Source organism: Pogona vitticeps, chromosome 1, assembly GCF_051106095.1.
Source record: "Pogona vitticeps strain Pit_001003342236 chromosome 1, PviZW2.1, whole genome shotgun sequence".
In the NCBI taxonomy this organism is placed as follows: domain Eukaryota; kingdom Metazoa; phylum Chordata; class Lepidosauria; order Squamata; family Agamidae; genus Pogona; species Pogona vitticeps.
The window spans coordinates 132,570,497-132,590,501 of record NC_135783.1 but is presented as its reverse complement, the minus strand read 5'-3'; the positions used below and the strand labels follow the sequence as shown (position 1 = coordinate 132,590,501).

The 20,005-nt window shown below is 43.4% G+C and overlaps 1 protein-coding gene across 1 annotated transcript; it reads right to left on the bottom strand.

Annotated features, from left to right (window-relative positions):
* Positions 1–8,422: 8,422 nt before the first annotated feature.
* On the bottom strand, positions 8,423–19,283 carry SOX11 (SRY-box transcription factor 11). Its single transcript, XM_073001194.2, has one exon. The coding sequence runs from the start codon at positions 18,792–18,794 to the stop codon at positions 17,460–17,462; it is 1,335 nt and encodes a 444-aa protein (XP_072857295.2). The 5' UTR covers positions 18,795–19,283; the 3' UTR covers positions 8,423–17,459.
* Between the last annotated feature and the right edge of the window lie 722 nt (positions 19,284–20,005).

Below are 20,005 nucleotides of genomic sequence, written 5' to 3'. Positions count from 1 at the left end.
AGCTGCCTTAGGTCCCTTTTAAAGAGAAAGGCAGGTTAAAAATATTTTAAATAAATAATAAAGTAGATTCCTGATACTGAGTTTGAAATGATGAGCTCAAGAGATGTCATTTTTGGTTGGTCAAGATGGTCAACAGTTGGTCAAGATGGCGGCGCAAGTATTTGCAGCGGCTAGGCATTCCAGAGATCGGTCCTTATTATGGACTCTACATGCTCAGGCACAAGTAACTTACAGTCGACAAGAATTATTATCTATTGGCAGAGACAGTTGCAACTTTGAATCGAGGGTCTCAACTTACAACATCTCAGCTGAGCTTTTAAGACGGCCTGCATATCGGGGAGTTACTCCCCCTGCCCTCCCTGTCAGGAAGAAAAGAACACGGAGAAAACGCAAGCAGAAAAGAGGTTGCAGGGCTGGTCTACGAGTGAGGTTAGGCAAAAATCCTCACAAGCCTGCATTGCCAAGTCTTTTTGTCTCAAATGTTAGATCTCTACCCAACAAGATTGAGGAGTTGGAACTTACTATCTCCCTACAGAAAAATATTCGAGACTGTTGCGTTATGATCTTTACAGAGACATGGCTTGATTCTTCCATCCCAGGGGAGGTAATTGAACTACAAGGACGCAGAGTACATCGAGCAGACAGGTCTATTGAATCTGGGAAGAGCAGAGGTGGAGGGGTTTGTGTTTACACAAACGATAATTGGAGCACAGATGTTAAAATAATGGACATTCACTGTTCTCCTGATTTGGAGTATTTGGCAGTGAAATGCCGCCCCTTTTACCTGCCTCGTGAGTTTAATGTTGTTATAATAACAGCAATATATATACCTCCTGATGCTAACACAACCACAGCTTTGAGTTGTTTGTTAACTGCTATCAGCAAACAGCAGCAGGCCTACCCAGATGGAGTGCTGGTGGTAGCAGGTGATTTCAATCAAGCCAATTTAAAGACCGTCCTCCCTAACTTTTATCAGTATGTGGACTGTCCCACTAGAGGGGAAAATACCTTGGATCAGGTATATTGTAACATCATGCATGGATATAAGACGAAGCCATTGCCTAGCTTGGGACAGTCAGATCATATATCTCTTTTTTTGATTCCATCGTACAGACCCCTTGTTAAAAGAATCAGATCATCAATTAGAGAAATACAAGTGTGGCCAGTGGATGCAACTGAGCAACTTCAAGATTGCTTTAGGAGCACTGATTGGACACTGTTTGAGGAGGACAATGTTGATACTTATGCCTCGACAGTACTGTTTTATATCAAAAGCTGCATCGATGTTATTACTACCACAAGACAAGTACGAGTGTTTTCTAACAACAAGCCTTGGCTAAATAGAGAAGTGCGCCTTTTATTAAAAGCCAGAAATGCTGCTTTTCATTCTGGTGATGAACTACAGTATAGAGAGGCCAGAGCTAAACTGAAAAGGGGCATTAGGGATGCCAAAGCTATGTACAGCCAGAGAATTGAACAACACCTTGAAAGTTCTGACACTCGCCGAGTGTGGCACGGCCTACGACAAATCACTGGTCAGAGTAACAAAAACAGTCTGTGTAGCAGCAGTGATTTTTTGGCTGAGCAGTTAAATCAATTTTTCAGCCGTTTTGAGGTGGAAACAGGAACAACCATTATTCCAGCACCTACTGTCCATAATACATCACTAGAATCTACCATCGACAGACAACCACTAGTACTGCAGATTTCAGATGTGAGACGCGCTTTCCAGAATATTAATATTCGAAAGGCAGCTGGACCAGATGGAATCATGGGACGGGTTGTTAGGGGCTGTGCTGCAGAATTAGCTGGAGTTTTTACGGATATTTTCAATCTATCCTTGTTGCAGTGTTCTGTCCCCACTTGCCTGAAGACATCTATTATAGTGCCAGTCCCGAAGCAGTCAGCTGTGGTATCTCCCAATGATTATAGACCAGTAGCTTTAACATCTGTTATTATGAAATGTTTTGAGAGATTGGTGCTGGATTACATTAAGGCTAGTCTTCCACCTTCTTTGGATCCATGGCAATTTGCATACAGGAGAAATAGATCTACTGATGATGCTGTGTCCATCGTACTCCATACTGTATTGAGCCACTTAGAACAACAGGGAACTTATGCGAGGCTGTTGTTTGTGGGTTATAGCTCTGCTTTTAACACCATTCCACCAAATAGGTTGCTTTTAAAAATGATCAACCTGGGATTACCTCAGGAGATCTGCATGTGGATAAAGGATTTTCTGACAGATAGGCCACAGTCAGTAAGGATGGGATCCCACCATTCTTCTACCCTGGTACTAAGTACAGGAGCTCCCCAGGGCTGCGTGCTAAGTCCCTTCCTCTATTCCTTGTACACACATGATTGCACCCCACTATATAACACCAATGCAATTATTAAATTTGCGGATGATACGACAGTGGTGGGACTCATAAATAAGAACAATGAGTCTGCTTATAGAAAGGAAGTACAAAGATTGATACTATGGTGTAAAGAAAATCATCTCACACTTAACATTAAAAAAACTAAAGAACTCATAATTGATTTTAGGAGGAAGAGAAATGTACATTTACCACTGTACATAAACGGTGAGGAAGTGGAGAGAGTTGGTAGTTTTAAATTTCTGGGTACTTACATTTCATGGACTATAAATGCCAACATGCTAATAAAGAAGGCACAGAAGAGGCTGTATTTCCTGAGAATGCTCGGGAAGTTAAATTTATCACAGCATTTACTTCTGTCCTACTACCGTAGCACCATTGAGAGTGTCCTAACTTATGGCATTCTGGCATGGTTTGGGAGTAGCTCTGTAGCGGACAAAAAAGCTCTACAGAGAACCATTAAAATTGCCCAGAATATCATTGGGCTCCAGCTACCAACCCTGGATGACATCTTCACATCCCGCTGTCTGAGGAAGTCACACAGCATCCTGAGAGACTCTTCCCATCCTGCTTATAACTTTTTTGAACTGTTACCGTCTGGCAGAAGATATAGAACAATTAAGACTCGGACCACACGTTTTCTAAATAGTTTTTATCCTAGAGCTATAATTGCAATTAATAATGAGCTTAAAGACCACCAGTAGTGAATAATTAGATGGACTGTGTTACTTGGCCTGAAGTGTAGATGTTTGTATTTTTAGTGGGGACTTCTAGTGGGTGGGGAGTGTTTGGGGAATGTTATGTGTGTGCATGTGTCTGGTCTCTGGGTGTCTGTGAATTTCGTTGTATGGTATACTGTGTATATACTTACAATGACAATAAATTTTATTATTATTATTATTATTATTATTATTATTATTATTATTATTATTATTATTATTATTATTATTATTATTATTATTATTATTATTATTATTATTATTATTATTATTATTATATCAATAGAATTCTAAGGCTTTCAGTGGTACAACTTTTGTATTATTATAAGTTTGCAATTTGGTTTAATTAAAAGGGCATTCTGATGCCTCTTTAGCAAGGTGAAGGTTGTCCACCGTCATCACTGATGGTTCTCTGCCTGTGTCATCCAAAAGGTCTCTTTGTAGATTGTGAAAAGCAATAGGTGATGTTCTGAAAAGTCTTAGTAGGGTGGTCTTGAACCAAGTCTTTCCTCCAAGGGTGGCCCATGTTCCAGGGCAAACAAAAAAAATTAATTCCAAAAAATTAGCACTGCAAAAAGGAGTGAAGTATAACTGCCTTGTTGTAATAAATAACTGATAACAGGTACATAATTATTGGTAATTATCTACATGCAGACTCTGGACACTCCACCCGCCCTATGAGATGTACTGTATTCTTTTAAATTATAGTTACTTCCAAATTGTCATACTGTATATGACTGTTAGCTAGTAGCCACTTTTGGCCTTCTGTCTGATGAATAGCTCTTCTTATCATCGCCACTCTGGAAGCTTTGGAAGAAAGGAAGGCTAAGCGATGCTTTCCTCCAGCTTTTCTCTCTCTCCCTTTTTTCTGCTTCAAGGTTAAAAAGGGAAATGGGAGGTTGCGATACACTGAGCTGCTTTGTGTTTCTAACACTATGTAACTTGTTTGTAACTTTTCTCTCATATGACTCGCCTATACCTTTACAGTTACGCAGATTCTATTGTCAGTTTCATTAGGTAGGGCAGATTTTTAACAGGAAACCCTTAAAAACAGACCGTGGATTTTTTTTTTAAAAAAATGGTGAAACTTGAAATGCTTATGCAACTTTTTGCATGGATTCTGCCGAATTCATAGTGTCCTCAGCTAACAGCTTGAGAATGGTAAAAGCACAGTGAATGTTATATTAGCAATTTGCACAGTTTGCTAAATGGGCATGCAACTTGCTACCGGGCACCCCTTTGCTGGATATCTGATGACTCAATACGCACTATATCAGGTTGCAATTCTAAAATACGTTTCTCATGAATACATCTGCACTACTGTTTTTACACTAGTGAATGTCTTCTCTCTGACAGAGAGGGGGTTCTTATCAATGGCACATATTAATTATCATTAGAGAACAGATTATAGTAAATAGAATCATGTCAGTCACAATAGCTTCCAGATTTGTTTCTTTAAAAATCTTGAGAGACCACACCAACTATATATTTTAAACCTTCTTAGAGGACATTAGCTTGAATCCTGTCACACAGTTATACAAAAGGCATAACTTTTAGAGGCAAATTGTCTTAAGTTAAGAAATCTCCATAGATATTGTGCCCACATGCTGCATATTTTCTGCTCCTATGCCCCACCTGCCAAAACTAGTACAGTATGTGTATAGGATTAAAAATCCCCTGGGGCATGCAAATAAACAGTTTGGATTATATGGGGACTAGCATATTTAAACATGGAAGTAGCCTGAATCACATCAGAACACTCTAACTATCTGTGACATATTTGCCTTGTAAATTTGGAAAATATGATTCCAAACACCTGAATTGGCTTTTCCATCTCCTCCTCCCCCCCTCTCCCCAATACAACTCCTCATTCAGGAAATCCACTGGATAGAAGCTGTAACAGTAAATTAGGTTCCTGGAGCAGTGATAGATTTAAAACTGTCTGTCTAATACTGTGTAATCCTTTGAGGCAGACAAAGAGGCTACTTCAAAATTAGAAATAGAAAATGCTAAGATCTTGACAATCTCTAGATACAGTGGTGCCCCACATAGCGACGATAATCCATTCGGGAAAAATCGTCACTATCCGGATTCGTTGCTATGCTGGGAAAAAAAGCCCACAGGAATGCATTAAACCCCGTTTAATGCGTTCCTATGGGCTTAAAACTCACCTTTAAGTGAAGCTCCTGCATACGGCCGCCATTTTCGCTGCCCAGTATGCGAGGAATCGGCACGAAAACACAGCGGGTGGCCATTGTTTTTTCCAGCAGCCATTTTGGAACCACCGATCAGCTGTTTTTAAAACATCGCTATGCGAAAATCGGTGGGCGAAACAGCTTACCGATCATCACAAAGCGATTTTTTACCGTTAGAAACATCGTTATGCGATCGCAAAAACGATTACAAAAAATCCATCGCTATGCAGATTTGTCATTAAATGAGGTGCTTGTTAAGCGAGGCACCACTGTATTAATCTTAAATATTTTTTAAAATCATAATGCTACTTTTTAGTCATTAACTGCAGGACAGGGCTCAAGGTTTAAAGGCATATATATTTTTGTTCTTATATTTTTTCTTACTTTGAATGTTTATTTTTAACAGTAAATGCAATTATTATAAAGCAGTATTTTACGGGTTTGCCCCTCTTTAGGAATTCTTTGCATAAAAGGGAGGCCTGGTGATTGGCTGGCTGTGTGCACAGAAGTAAATGCATGAAGTGTGGTTGACATGTGAGAATTCTTCACATGTAATAACCGTGTCATATACAGCAGGTGATTAAGATCTCTGCTCATGTCATTTCCAGATACACTAATTATCAGGAAAGATTATCAAGAATCAGGAAAGATTAAGAAACCATAAAGTACTGCTTTATAGCTGATTTTCACTGGTTTAGTTTATTTTGCCGGCTGCAACATTACCTGCAGAAAGCAGATCACATACAGTTTGTGACTTAGTCACACATCTTGCATTTGAAGGCTAAATTATTATAATGTTCTTTCATTGAAACTTTAAGGATAGGGATAGATTTACTTTTTCTGCGCAAGCTTATCCCTTCTACATACAGTACAGTCTTGGCCTGTCCAATTGTTTGATGGTCTGTCTGCAGTTGTATGAATCTACCAGGTTCCTAAAGTTGTGTGCTCTGGCCTCCCATCAAACTTGACTAGGTTGTCTGATATATAGTGCCCAGCCACATATGTAGAAATTCTTCTGCTTTCTCTTTTGGCCCTTATATAGACACTAAAACATTTGTTGAGTTCTGCCAAGACTTGCATTGGTTTTGCTATTGATTATAATTGATGCCATTCTTTAAAATGGTTATCATATTGTGTTATGTTATTATTATTGTTAAGCTTTATATTTACCTGTTAAATGTACTTGGGAGTAAAACTATCCCTTCCACAAAGTAAGTTGCAAATGCATGACACGTGATGCATTATGTGCATTTTTTCAGGCAGCTGATGTTGCAGAATCAGCCCATCTCATCTGCAAGCCATGTTAGAATTCTGACGGCTATGTACTCAGTATTGCTACTAGTAAACTCAGTATTGCTACTAGTAAATTTAGTCTTTTTAATAGGGACATAGTGGCACTGTGGGTTAAACTACAGAAGCCTCTATGCTGCAAGGTCAGAAGACCAGCAGTCGTAAGTTCGAATCCATGCAACGGAGTGAGCTACCATCACTTGTCCCAGCTGCTGCCAACCTAGCAGTTCGAAAGCATATAAATGCAAATAAATAGGTACCACCACAGTGGGAAGGTAATGGCGTTCCATGTTTAGTTGCGCTGGCCACGTGATCATGGAAACTATGGGCAAACGGCGGCTCTACAGCTTGGAGACAGGGATGAGTACCACGCCCTAGAGTCAGACACGACGGGACTAAATGTCAAGGGGAACCTTTACCTTTACTAGAAACACTGCTGCTACTGAAATTCACCCACTGGCCTTTGACTCAGTCATAGAGTGTCTGTCTGTCTCACATTTTGAAATTGTTGGCCAACAGGTCCGCCCCTCTGTGATTTCACAAGAGTCTGTGTTCTGTCACATCACAAGGACCTGCCTGTAAGCTTCAGTCTTTGACCTGAAAACGTAAGGGATTGGGATTCCAGGTTTAGATGCAAGCCTAGAAATATGCTAATATTATCAGTCAAGGTAGCAGGGGCAATTTCATCCAAGATACTCAGGAGATACATGTTCCATATGGCCTGCAGCACATGTCCAGTTTAGTATAATGTTGTCAGATGAAGTGTCAGTGAATTGTGTACCAATGAAATAACCGCATGGTAGGGTTTTTCAAGGTAATTTGCATATTTTTATGACTTCATACAGATGAAATGTATACACGACCTATGAAAATACATAACATTTAGAATCCACTCGGTTCACACCTGATGTTTAGCTGCTTTCACAGGATGGAGAACTTTGAGGGAAGCAAACATTTCTGCAAACTAATAAAGAGCTAAGGTCCAGCTCAGAGTAAGTGGGGTATCTTTTGACCTACCTATGATCTCAGTGACCTTAAATGCACGGAATATCTCACACTGTTGTAGCCAAAGAATACAAAGTATGGCATAGATGTGACCGAGCACTTTGGGCTTACTCCATTAAAGATCCTACAACAGACTTTTCACAGTATCATTCTCAATTCCTGCCACCAATATACAAGTGTGGGTGAAAGCCAATCTTAGCACTCATCCAGTGGGAGCTTCCCATGCCCTTCTCTTCCCTACTGCAATCTGCATGTGACCCAAACTGCTCCAGCAGGCCCTTGAACCCCTAGAGCAGATTTGGAAGTGAGCTGAATGAGGCTGCAGGGGCTGGGCATCAATTATACTAAGTTTACATTGTTTCCCAGTGTTGCCTTGCTAACTAAAGTTCATGCTGTTAGCAAGGAGACACCGGGATACAATGTAAACTTTGTATGCAAGATACCTGTTGCCAAAATGATACTACTTGTATTTAACCAACCCCCCACCCAAAAAAAACTGAACAGTGTACAAACTAATTAAGACAGGGCCAACTCAAGCAGAAAATTTCAAAAGGGAAGCAGCTTACATTCAAATAGGCCTAAATAACTGGTGAAAAGGCTTTTTGTCCAGTGATTTGCAAGGGAGGGGAGGAGATACCTGCATTACTGATATAACAAACATTCATGATAATCAGGCACACTGTTCATACTCTTTATATGGGATTATAACCCCTTGCAGCTACATGGAACAATGCAAACTGAAACAAAGCCAAAAGAAGTCTTAGGTAAGATGTAAACAGGGTAAATGGTTTGTGTTGATTGTGTATGTTGAAATGTCTACAATATAACACAATCATTTATATAAAACCATATTTAATATACAACAAACTTCCACCACATAAACACATTTTATAAACATATTATAGTTCCAATTACAGATTTTCATAAAAACATTTTCATATCAAGAATCTTAATACAGAATGATTTATTTCTATGTCAAAATACATTTACAGTGTAAATTGTCTGTAGAAAAAAGATACAGAGAAATGGAGTTTGCTGGTATTTAATCCAAGAGTAGAAACTTCTCTTATTTCTTTATTTTCATGTTCTGCTTTAAAACATTGACTGAAATGATGGGTCAAAAGATACTTTGCTTTGGTTTTACCCAAAGTGTTAAAAGCAGGAAAACAAAAATCATATTTGTCTTCTTTTCAAAGCATCACAGATGGGCAGTAGTTGGCTTAACCTGTTCTAGCCACAGCTATGAGCCATGTTGGATGGGAAAGACTGGGCAGGGGGAGGGGAGTGGTCACCCTAAACAATGGAGAGCAGAGCCCTTTTTTAAAAATATATATAAAATACAAAACTGGCTGAAGGGAAAAATCCACATAAAAACACATATAAAGATTGATCACACCATTTTATTAGAATCTTTTGGACAATTGTATCAAGTTATTCATTTATTTGCCTTTTTTTTTTACCTAAAGGAGAAAGAAAGAAAAAGAGAAGAGACATCGGAGTGGACTGTTTTTCAACCCTGAGCGTTTAACACTGCATATCAAGTACTGTAGTAAAGAAGCTGGTTAAGAATGTAGCACTAGCACAAGTGAATGATAATCATCCTTTAGGTGATCAGGTTTTTACAAAAAAAAAATACATAGTTTTCAATAAATAATGCTTAACTTTACAACTTTGATACAGCAATGTCATACACTGTTTTGACACATACTAAACTCTGCATGCTATATAGTCTACTAGAAGACAAAACTCTGCCATGCATTTTCTTTTTTTTCCTCTAGTGCTAGAAAACACTTCTGTCCTCCAGTGCATTGCCTCAAGCAAATCTTACTCTCTTTTTTCTCCCCTCCTCACAGCAATAGGCCCGTGCACTGGCATGCAAAAACCTTTAAGAAGGTTTCCCCCCCAAAACCACCGTCATTCAGACTTCTAAACAAAAGTAATTTTCAGCTTTCCTCCCCTCTCCACACCTGGAGTGGCTAAGAAAATCTACTTTTCTTGTGGCCTTTGAAATCTCTTTTTCTTAATCTGAAATTACACATCTTTAAAAGTGTCATGCTGAAAAAAATATGCTCTAAAAGACATTCAGTTTACTCCACCTGTGGCCATCATGCAACATCTCATAAATGTTGTAACCATTAAGATTCCCACACTGGTACAATAGGCCTCCAAACTTAAGCAGCCCACCAGAAAAGAAAGAAAGAAAGAAAGAAAGAAAGAAAGAAAGAAAGAAAGAAAGAAAGAAAGAAAGAAAGAAAGAAAGAAAGAAAGAAAGAAAGAAAGAAAGAAAGAAAGAAAGAAAGAAAGAAAGAAAGAAAGAAAGAAAGAAAGAAAAGATAATAGCATTTATGTAGACTTCAAACTTCTGATATATGTACAAGATCAAAAGCCAGAACTTGCAAATGAAATGACAATAGTGCTAAATTATATTCCCAGCATAACCAGGAGTTGAGGCAAGTTGGGTGTGAAGATAAACAGGAAGATGGAAAGAAAAATAAGATGTGAGAATAGGAGTTCCTGGGTTAGTATTTATTACATCATCACATTCCACCTCTTAAAAGAGAAAATATCGTGAATATTTCACTTTCTGAAAAGGAAATAATAGGTTGACACCCAATTATGTACTTAGGAAGTTCCTCTGAAATTATTGGGACTTACTAGCAAGTAAGGGTTATAGATCAGGATATCCTGATTTCCTGAGGATATAATTAACTAAGGAGCCAATTTACAATCTGTTCCTTCAACTCATAACATGGAAAAAAAATGTGCTTGGAAAAGTAGCCCTGAAAACCAAGAGGTGTGTGATGGCTTAATAAAGATAGGGAACTCCGTTTTCAAACTTCCAGGTTATCTGTGCATCCTTGAGAACCACCAATCCCTTCTTGACCACAGTCATTCAGGGAGTTTTATTTATAGAAGTCATTCCTGTGAAACTGCTGTCCATCATCATTTCCTAGGAGATGATACAATATTCTTAGCTCTGCATTGGCATAACTATTGGGTCTTTCTAGGAGGACCAATACCCAACTAAGGTATTACTTTCATACATGAAATATTATGGACTTTTATTTCCCTTTTTGTAAGTCATTCTACACTTTCTGCACATTTGTGCTTTATACTGAATATAAAAATAGGCTTTTAAAACTCTGTTTACTTTTAAACTCACTAAAAAACTACTTGCTTGTGAAATTCTCTTAAAAATTCACTGCATCCATGGAGGGAGGGTAAAAATCAAGTAGGCAGTTAATTGCTATAGGTAGTGTGTGGAAAGGAAGGGAAAAAAGAGAAATCCCCACAACTTGTTATGTTGTGGAAAGGAGAGATAAAGAGATCGGATTTCAAAAGGTTGGTGAAATATAAAGTTAGACAAGTGGGAGGAATTTCTCCATAGCTCTTGTAACTACTGAAGATTGAGGAGTGGGGCTGTGAAAAAAAACCCTAAGTTTTCAACCTATTGGAGAATCAAGGCCCAACATTTTTTTTTAATGCAAATCATATTCAAAGAAAATTCAACTCTTAAGTGCAGGATGAGGATCTTACCAGGCCATACAATAGGGATGTGTGACAAAGGTGGAGATATAGAACAAAGAGAGTTCTGTAGGGTAGACAACTAAAGACTAATATAAGTCTCTAGTGTCTGATTCCAACTTCACATTCAATAGAGATTGGTATAACCATAGCTTTATAACCAATTTACATTGGCATTGAGTGGCCATTAAGGCCTGATAGTTTCAAATCACTTTCTGTAGACACTACACTAGGAAGAAGTTACAATTTGCATGTATGGACATCTATATTTAGAGTAAATACAATTTTAAAAGACATTTTAATCAATCTTTCTATTTGATCTGTCATATATATTGCCCTTAAAGAATTAAACATTTTTGTGTGAATTAGATCTTCTAACATTAGAGGGGATGCAGCCAGAAGGAAAGATACAAACTGGATTTCACCTTCCAAAAAGTGTCCTTAAAAATAAAATTAAAAAAAAAATCTTAGGTTGCTTTTCAAGACATTATCTTGTAGAGATCAGGATATCTCCATATATTAAAAAGCTGACAATCATTAAAATGTTGTTTTATGCCATTCCCTCACCCAAAGAGAGGAAAAGTGCTGAGAGCATATTTACAGAAGAAAAGGTTTAAGAGGAGGAGGAGGAGGGAAAGACAGCTAAAGTGGGAAATACAATGCTTGAAGGAAACCTATTTAATGGGACAGCCATCTGAAAAAAAATATTGCATGTACACTTCCAGTGAAAAGCGAGGAACATATTTTTACATTGCTATAGATATGTATCAAAGTGCAATCCTGAGCAACGTTCACTCAGAAGCAAGTTCCATCTGCTGAATTAGGGTTACTTCTTAGTAAGTCTGCTTAGGATTGCCATCCCAGAACTGGAAAGCAGTCTTCCCAATATGAATTTTACTGACACTGAGAATTCTGGTTCATTGGTGTGAACTTCAACAAGAGTTAAAACTGTAGGAGAGCTTAAATGGATTGAATATTATCATTTTTCCCCAGGTCCACAGAAGGCTACTAATTAAGTGGATAATTTAAAATAGACAAGTGCAGGTCTATCATTTTGGATGACAATTCCCAGAATTCTCCAGGCAGCACAGCCAATTTAAACTAATTAAATTTAAACCAAACCTAACCATTTTTCAAATGAACACTTATGTTCCTCTTCCTTGTATTCTGTATATTCACTGAAATCATACATGGTTCATTGGTTCTAGTTCCTTCGCCCAAACAATTTTTAAAAAGAGACTAATTTCAGTGTTTCTTTTGGGGGGGAAAAAGCTGTTTCCATCCTTGTTTCCCACCAAAGTTACGGCACTGCTCAGTCTTCCACGTATTTACATGAATCTCACAGACACACTCAATGGGAGAGAGATATGGTGGAGATATGAAACATGGTTCCTTCTATCAATTCAGAAGATCCTACGATACATGAAACAAGTACATATCTTTGCAAACACCTGCAAAATACACACCCAAGCACACATACTTCCACTGCCTGACATTTTCAAAAACAAGGCTATATTTCAGATGGGGCTAGAGACCATCTCCATCAATCCATTTTGGCTATTTCATCTCAATAAAGGTTGGGATTTGAAAATGTTTCATCTGTGGACTTGATGTTCCCTTCTAAGAGATGTAATGGCTAAGGCTGCAATCCTATGCACATTTCTTAAGATAGCCTTCCTAAACCTAGCATCCTCTCTTTATGTGCTACAAGCCCTATTGTCTTCAGTTTAATTGTGGCTTCTACTACTGAGTGAACTTGAATCATGAGTGCACTGTAAATTGTGAAGCAAAATTCTCTATTTGATCTGTTGGTCTCAAATAATTCAACACATTTTTTAAGAAGTCAAAGTAATATAAGTCATTAACATATGGACAATATAGGAGACCCCCAAACTTTTAAAAGGCAAGAATCTTTTCTTTTTATTGAAAACTATACATAGCTAAGATTACTTTTATGTATTGCATTAGGCTGTGTCCTAAAACTGTTTTTCATCTAGGCTTAACATAATGTGAGACACAAACCAAACTTTTGAAGCATGCCACAATCTTTTAATCCAACAAAGCTTTAAACCAAAGGGATTTTCCCCACCCCTTCATTTAGAACAAATAGGTCTTGCTTTTGATTTGTAGGCCAGTTCTATACTTTTATTACAAGTTTAATAAACTAATCTAAACATTAATCTCAAATGTCAAATATTTTAATTGGATCAAGCATTTTACTTTAATTTCTTTTCATTTAACATGCAAATATTTATGCAAGACTCTACGTCCAGCAAGGATGAAAACTGCATCTCTCCCCCCCCCCTTAACCTTGTCAGCTGCAAACATGGCAATCCTAATTTACACAAAAGTACGTTCTACTGATTTGAATAGGATTTACTTTCAAGGAAGTTTCATCTCTCAAACTTGGGGATAACTTTGCTGGATTTATTTGGGAATAATCATGATTGTGATTCACAAAATTGTAGTTTCTTCATTTTAGTGGAAATTGTGCAAGTGATTTACGACTGAAAGAAAACCAACAGATGGCTTTGCTAGAGTTGTGCCTAAGTCTACTCCTATTCTAAGCCTTAGAACTATCATCAGGTCCCCCCCAACAAAAAGAAAATGTATGGTGGAGATGTTGTCACACCCTTTAAAACACACGCACACACATGCACACACAAACAGATGCATGTCGTTTTCAAACAGTATTTCCGGCAGAAGCTCAACCCCCTGCCTGTGTCCCATTTATGGGCCGAGGTCTCCGTTCAGAGAAGAGAACTAGAGCATGTCTCATTGGCGATGCGGCTCCCGGCTCCCTGCGGCGCTGACTAAGCCCCAGCCCTTTAAGGTCGCGGAGATGCAAACCAGTTCTCTCCTCTCTCCCTCTCCAGAGCATCGTTTGCAACGACACAAGCCTCCTCCTGTCCAGCACCTTACAGAGAGCCAGCCACTCCGAGGACACAAGGGTGTGCAAAAAGGAGCTGAGTAACAGCAGCATGCTACAGGCACAGGACAACGACATGGGTGTGTGGGTGTGGGCATGTGTACACACATACACACAGAGAAAGAGAGAGAGAGACAGGCAGACTAGGAGGGGGAGGGAATGCCACGCACAAGACTGCCACCTAATTTCCTGGGGTGTTCCCTTCCCCACCTCACACATACAAACAGAGGCACTGGCAGAGAAAAGCAGTTGAAAGGGCCTGCGGTGGGTGGGTGGATGGGCAGGCGGTAAAGGAGAAGGGAAGGGAAAAGAGGGTCGTATGCAAAACAAGAAGACCCGTGAAGGGGCTGCCTCCTGCCGAGGAGAAAAAGGACCTCTTCCCCCCCCCCCCGCTCACACACACACACAGAGGGAAGGGGGAGGGCCAAGGGCTGTTCACGCGGCAGTCCCTCAGCACAGCATCCTCGTGTACAGACAAGCGCGCGCGCACACGCACACACCCCTCCGCCGCCTCCAGAGCGCGCGCTTGCTTCTCCCGCTGCCCGCCAACAAGACGGAGGAGGGAGCGAGAAGCGTCTCGGAGCGGCCGCTGCGGTGCGCACGCCCCGCCTGCCCGGAGGATGGGGATGAAGAGGCCGGCGGCGGCGCGCTCTTCTTCCATCTTGCCGCCACTATTAAAGTTAGTACTGCCTAAAAACCCGCTCGGCCGGGAAGCCACGCCCCCCTCGTGCTTCTTTTAGTGGTAGGGGGCCGGGGGGGGGGGTGGAGAGAGGCGCGTCCCGCCGCCGCCGCCGCCGCCGCCGCCGCCGCGCGCTCCTGAGCCACACATGGCCAGGGCGACACACCCCTCGGCTGCACAACACCCACACGTCCTCCAGCCTGTCGGGCGACGGAGGCGCCTTCGCGCGCGCGCGCGCACACACACACGTGTGAAAGAGAATACAAAATACCCCGCGGCAGCACACACGGAAAAAGGGGGTGGGTGGGGTGGTGGTGGAAGGAGACGAGGAAATAACCATCATTAAAACAAACACATTTTTGTTTGTTTTCCTGCGAGACGACAACAAGCCATGAGGGCCCAACGGTGGGGCTGAGAGAAGAACAAGCCCTCACGTCTGGGAAGAACAGAACATTCTTCTTACAGCGCGACACCGGCATTGCCGGGTGGGGGGGGGGGACCGCGCGATAAACCTGAAGGTAACCCACGCTGCGCCCACCCTCCTGGCCGCCGTCCCCACAACGGCAGGGGGGCCCTGAAGCGGCTCCGGGGGTTTTCCGTTCGGAGCACAAGCATCTTTCCTCGCTTGGTCCCTCGGACACTGAAGCGCAAAAGCAGCACACACACACCCACACGCTCACGCGGGTCCTCATGAAACGCACGACACCAAGAGACCTCCGGCCTTCTCGTCCCGCCATTTCCCTTTCAAGATCCACCTCCTCGCAGGGCTGGCCCTGCCTCACTGAAACACCGTCGTCTCCAACGACCAAGAAGAAAGGGGGGGGGGGGAAGAGGACAACCAGGGTCGGGGGTGGGGTTGAAGAGAGCACCTCAGAAGCTGAGGGAAAGACAAGAGAAAGGCATTAAAAAAAGCGAATCAGCCCTTTATTATGAAGTCTCTTCTGCTACCCGCCCGCCTGCCTCCTCCTCCTCTTCTCCTCTCTGCCCTGCGCTCCTCCGTAAAGTCTCTCAGCTAAGGCTCCTCCATGGTGGGTGAGGGGCGCTGGGATCCACGCCAGGTCCACCAGCATTACTCCTATAGACACTAATAGCGAATCGAGTTTCTATCAGTTCCAGCTGATTTATTAAAATTGTCAAGATACAGACTTTCAGCATTAAAAAAAAACAGGCAATGATGTTCGACAGTGCACAAGTCTGCTTTTTTTGCCATCGTTTGCTACAAAATATGCAGATGGTCTGTACTTTTAAGAATTATATTGCACAAAATGAGAAACTTTTCTTTTCCTATGTGCCTTTCTTTTTCCCCATTCCACTTTTTTTTTGTTTAAAAAAAAGAGTAGAGAATCCAGTTTCATACCTTCCATCTGGGCCCCCATCAACATATCACAGCGTATGAGATACATAAATTCCTACTATAGTACAGTACATATACAATCTTTTAAACTAAGATAACAGCTCTGAGGTCTATATCACCATTTTCAATAAATCTTTACCTACAAATATTGAACAAATCTGAACTATAGCTGTACAAAAAAAGTGTTTTGTTTCTTTTTTTTCTTTTAAAACCACAAGGCCTTTAGATGCAAGGATTTGTTTTTTTAAAAAATCCTTTTAAAACCAGGACATAAACGTACCCATATAACTTGCATGCTAAAAACAGAGGAAAAAAATTAAAAAAATAAAATAAAAGGGAAGAAGTGCCTGAAAAGTCTTACTGAAAAAACACAGCAAGTATGTTCCCTTTCACTGTACAAAAATACGCCTGAAAATATATTAATTTTTAAAAAAGACTGAGGTCTGTTATGTATCAAAAATGTTTCAATACCTTTGTGTACTGAGGTCTAGGCTGTCTGGTATTCAATCAAGGAGGTATAAGGGAACAAGTTACAAAAAAAAGTTGGCAAGTAGAAATCACATTTGTAAAACCATAAACAATTTGATCTGAAAAGTAAACTCTGATCTTGTCAGTTCACAGTTTTTGTTTTTTGTAAGCGTTTGCACAGTCTGCATTATTTTTTTTCAAGCTCCCTGCAGCTTTGTTAAGAATTGGATGCATAGAAGGACATCAGTTTTCTCCCTCAAAACAAACAGACGCAGTTGAAATGGTCCCTTTTACAAAATAAAAAAAATACAAAAACGCAAAACGGTCCTTTAAAACCTTTGTAGGAAAAATTAAAGAACAGAAAAATCCATAAACCCCCCTTGAGTAACAGTTGTACTGCCCAAAGACGACTTCTCCTCTTTTTTTTCCGCAGACCATTTTCCAGACTTCAATCACAAGACCGACAAGCTTCAAACAGCGCCTTCTGTATCTTTTTGAACCCCCAGTCCCATGAGCCTTTTCTCGTTACTGCTGCTGTTGTGATTGCCAATTAAAAAAAAATCAGAAAGGAAAAAAAAATCACAACTCCGGACTTGGTTCGGAACTAACTTCAAGACTGTATAAAGAAAAAAAAAAGAAAGACAGAAAGAAAGAAAAGAGAAACCCAAACACATTTTGCTCGATACTTCACTTCAAAACTCCACCACTTTTAAGCACTAGCATCATCATTCCTTTACCGATTTTTTTTCATTTTTTTCCTCTTTTTTTCTTCTTCTTTTCCTGTTCGCGCTCTCCTCCAGTCCCTGCGATGTCAGGGTTGCTCGCTCTTCCTGCTCTTCCTCCTCCTCCTCCGTCCCCGCCGGTTCGCCCGCCCGCCCGTCGCTTCGCCTGCCGCCCGCCCGGCCTCGGGCCGCCGGTCAGTAAGTGAAGACCAAGTCGGAAAAGTTCGCCTCCAGCCAGTCGCCCGCGATCATCTCGCTCAGCTCCGGGGTGCAGTAATCGGGGAATTCGAAGTGGGAGCCCAAGCTGCCCTCGCTGTAGGAATCCAGATCCTTGTCCACGAGCGAGAGGGACAGGTTGCCCGAAGCCGAGCCCACCACGCCCAGCTCCGAGGCGCCGTGGCCGGGCTGCGAGAAATTGAGGCTCAGGTCGAACATCAGGTCGTCCGCCTCTTCGCCGCCGCCGCCGCTGGAGGACGAGGAGGTGGAGATGGACCGGGAGGAAGCCGGGGACAGGCTGGCCGGCGGCGGCGGCGGAGGCGGCTGCTGCTGCTGCCCGCTCCTGGGCATGCTCTTGAAGCCGCAGTAGAGCCTGCCGCCGGCGGGGGCGCCGCCCGCGCCGCCCCTCACCTCGTCGTAAAGGCTGGCCCCTTCGGGCGACTCGGCCGAGGAGCTCAAGGTGGGGCTGGCCGGCACTTTGGCCACGCTGTACCGCCTCAGCTGGTGCTGGTGCTGCTGGCGGTGGTGCTGCTGCTCCTCGTCCTCCTCCTCCTCGTCGTCCTCGTCCTCCTCCTCCTGCTTAATCCTCAGCAGCAGGTCGTCGTCGTCATCCTCCTCCTCCTCGTCGTCGTCGTCCAGGAAGACGCACTTGACCGTCTTGCTGCTGCTCACTTTCAGCGCCCCGAACGGCGGGTAATCCTCTCCCCCGTAGTCGCCCGCCTGGGCCGCCAGCTTCGCCCCCGCTTTGGGGGGAGGAGGAGGAGGAGGCGGCGGCGGCGGCGAGGAGGAGGAGGAGGACGACGACGACGATTTCCCTTTGCTACATTTTTTACTGGAGCTTTTAGCGCTCTTGCCGTTGCTGCTGCTGCTGCCGCCGCCGCCGGTGGCTGTGTTTTTCTCCGGGCTGTGGTTGGCGCTGGGCTTGGCCGAGGGGTCTATTTTGGGCTTTTTCCTCGGCCTGTATTTGTAGTCGGGGTAATCGGCCATGTGTTTGAGGCGCAACCTCTCCGCCTCCCGGATGAAAGGGATCTTCTCGCTGTCCTTGAGCATTTTCCACCGCTTGCCCAGGCGCTTGGAGATCTCCGCATTGTGCATATCCGGCGACTGCTCCATGATCTTTCTCCGCTCGATCTTGGACCACACCATGAAGGCGTTCATCGGCCGCTTGATGTGGCCCGAAGCCGTCTTGCACCAGTCCGGGTCGCTCTCATCCAGCGCCACCGGGCTGCAAGCCATGAACTCCCCTTCTTCGGTGTCCATCGCTTCTCGGGGCAGGTTGCTCTCCGCTTCGGGACTTTCCGCTTGCTGGACCATGGTGGGGGTGGTGCTGATGATGATGGTGAGGGGTGTGTTTTCTCTGGAGCTCCTTCGGAACCTCTCGTGCGTTGCTGGTCTCTTTGGGGTTTTTTTTTTAATGCTTAATATATATTTAATTTTAGTTGCTTTGCTCCCACCCCGGCTGCTGGCTCAAGCGGGCAGTTGCTCGGCAAAGCCCGGTGCGCAAGTTGCAATCGTGCTTCGCTCGCTCTCCTTTTCGGAAAGCAGCAGCAGAAGAGCCACGATCTTTTCCTCCCGCCGCTGCCCGGCGGCGGGTCGTTCTTTCCCAGCAGCGGCAGAAGCACTTCTCGCTCCGGCTCTTTCCCCTCCCCCTCGCCGCCGCCGTCCTCCTCCTCCTCCTCCTCCTCCTGCAGCAGCAGCAGCCGCGCGGACCCCGAGACGTCGCTGGATCGCGCTCCCCCTTCTGCAAAAGTTGCGCCTTCTCCCCGAACTAGTTATCAGGGTTTCATATGGGTGACATCACTCCTCCGGACAGCCAATGGCGAGGCCCGAACTCCTCCCCTTGGCTCCTCCTCTCCGCCTTTATTAAGTTCCCCCACATGGACGCGAACACACCCCCTTCGCCGCCGCCGCCGCCGCCGCCGATCCGCGAGGGGGCTGGGTGGGTGTGGGTGTGCGTGCGTGCCTGGGCGCTTCGTCTCCCTCGCCCGGGCGGGGGGGGGTGGCTGGAAAGGTGGGCAACGGGAGGCCTTGCTTCCACCACCTTCTGCTCGGGGTGGTGATGATGGTGCTGTTTAGTGGTGGTTCTTCCGTCTCCTCCTGATCATCATCCTGGACCGACCGGCGAGATAGCGGAGGCGAACCCGGGGCTGAGCTCCCTCTTCCCCCGCTGCCTGGCGGGGCCACCCTGGGTGAGAGAGAGCGAGAGAGCTCCCGCTTGCAGGAACCCGCCTGCGGGTCCTCCGGGCATCGGCTGGGCTTTGCCTGCAACAGCTGTAGGTGGCGCTTTGGTACCACGAGCTCCGGGGGAAGGCAAAAGGAAACCCAGGAACCGGCTGGACTTACCCCGTTTCGTTGTGGCAAGGGGGGAAAATATAGCCGTCTAAATATATATATATATCTGTCTATATTCTATCCCCCGCTCTGGATATTGTTTGATTTCCTTCCTTGCGCCGCTCGGACCTCCCGCTCTGCGCGGCCGCTCAGCCCACCTCTGCGGCTCCCTTTTGCGCTTCGGCTTCGGGCGG

Coding starts and splice junctions, on each gene's coding strand:
- SOX11 (XM_073001194.2), bottom strand. CDS start 18,794: ATGGTCCAGCAAGCGGAAAGTCCCGAAGCGGAGAGCAACCTGCCCCGA.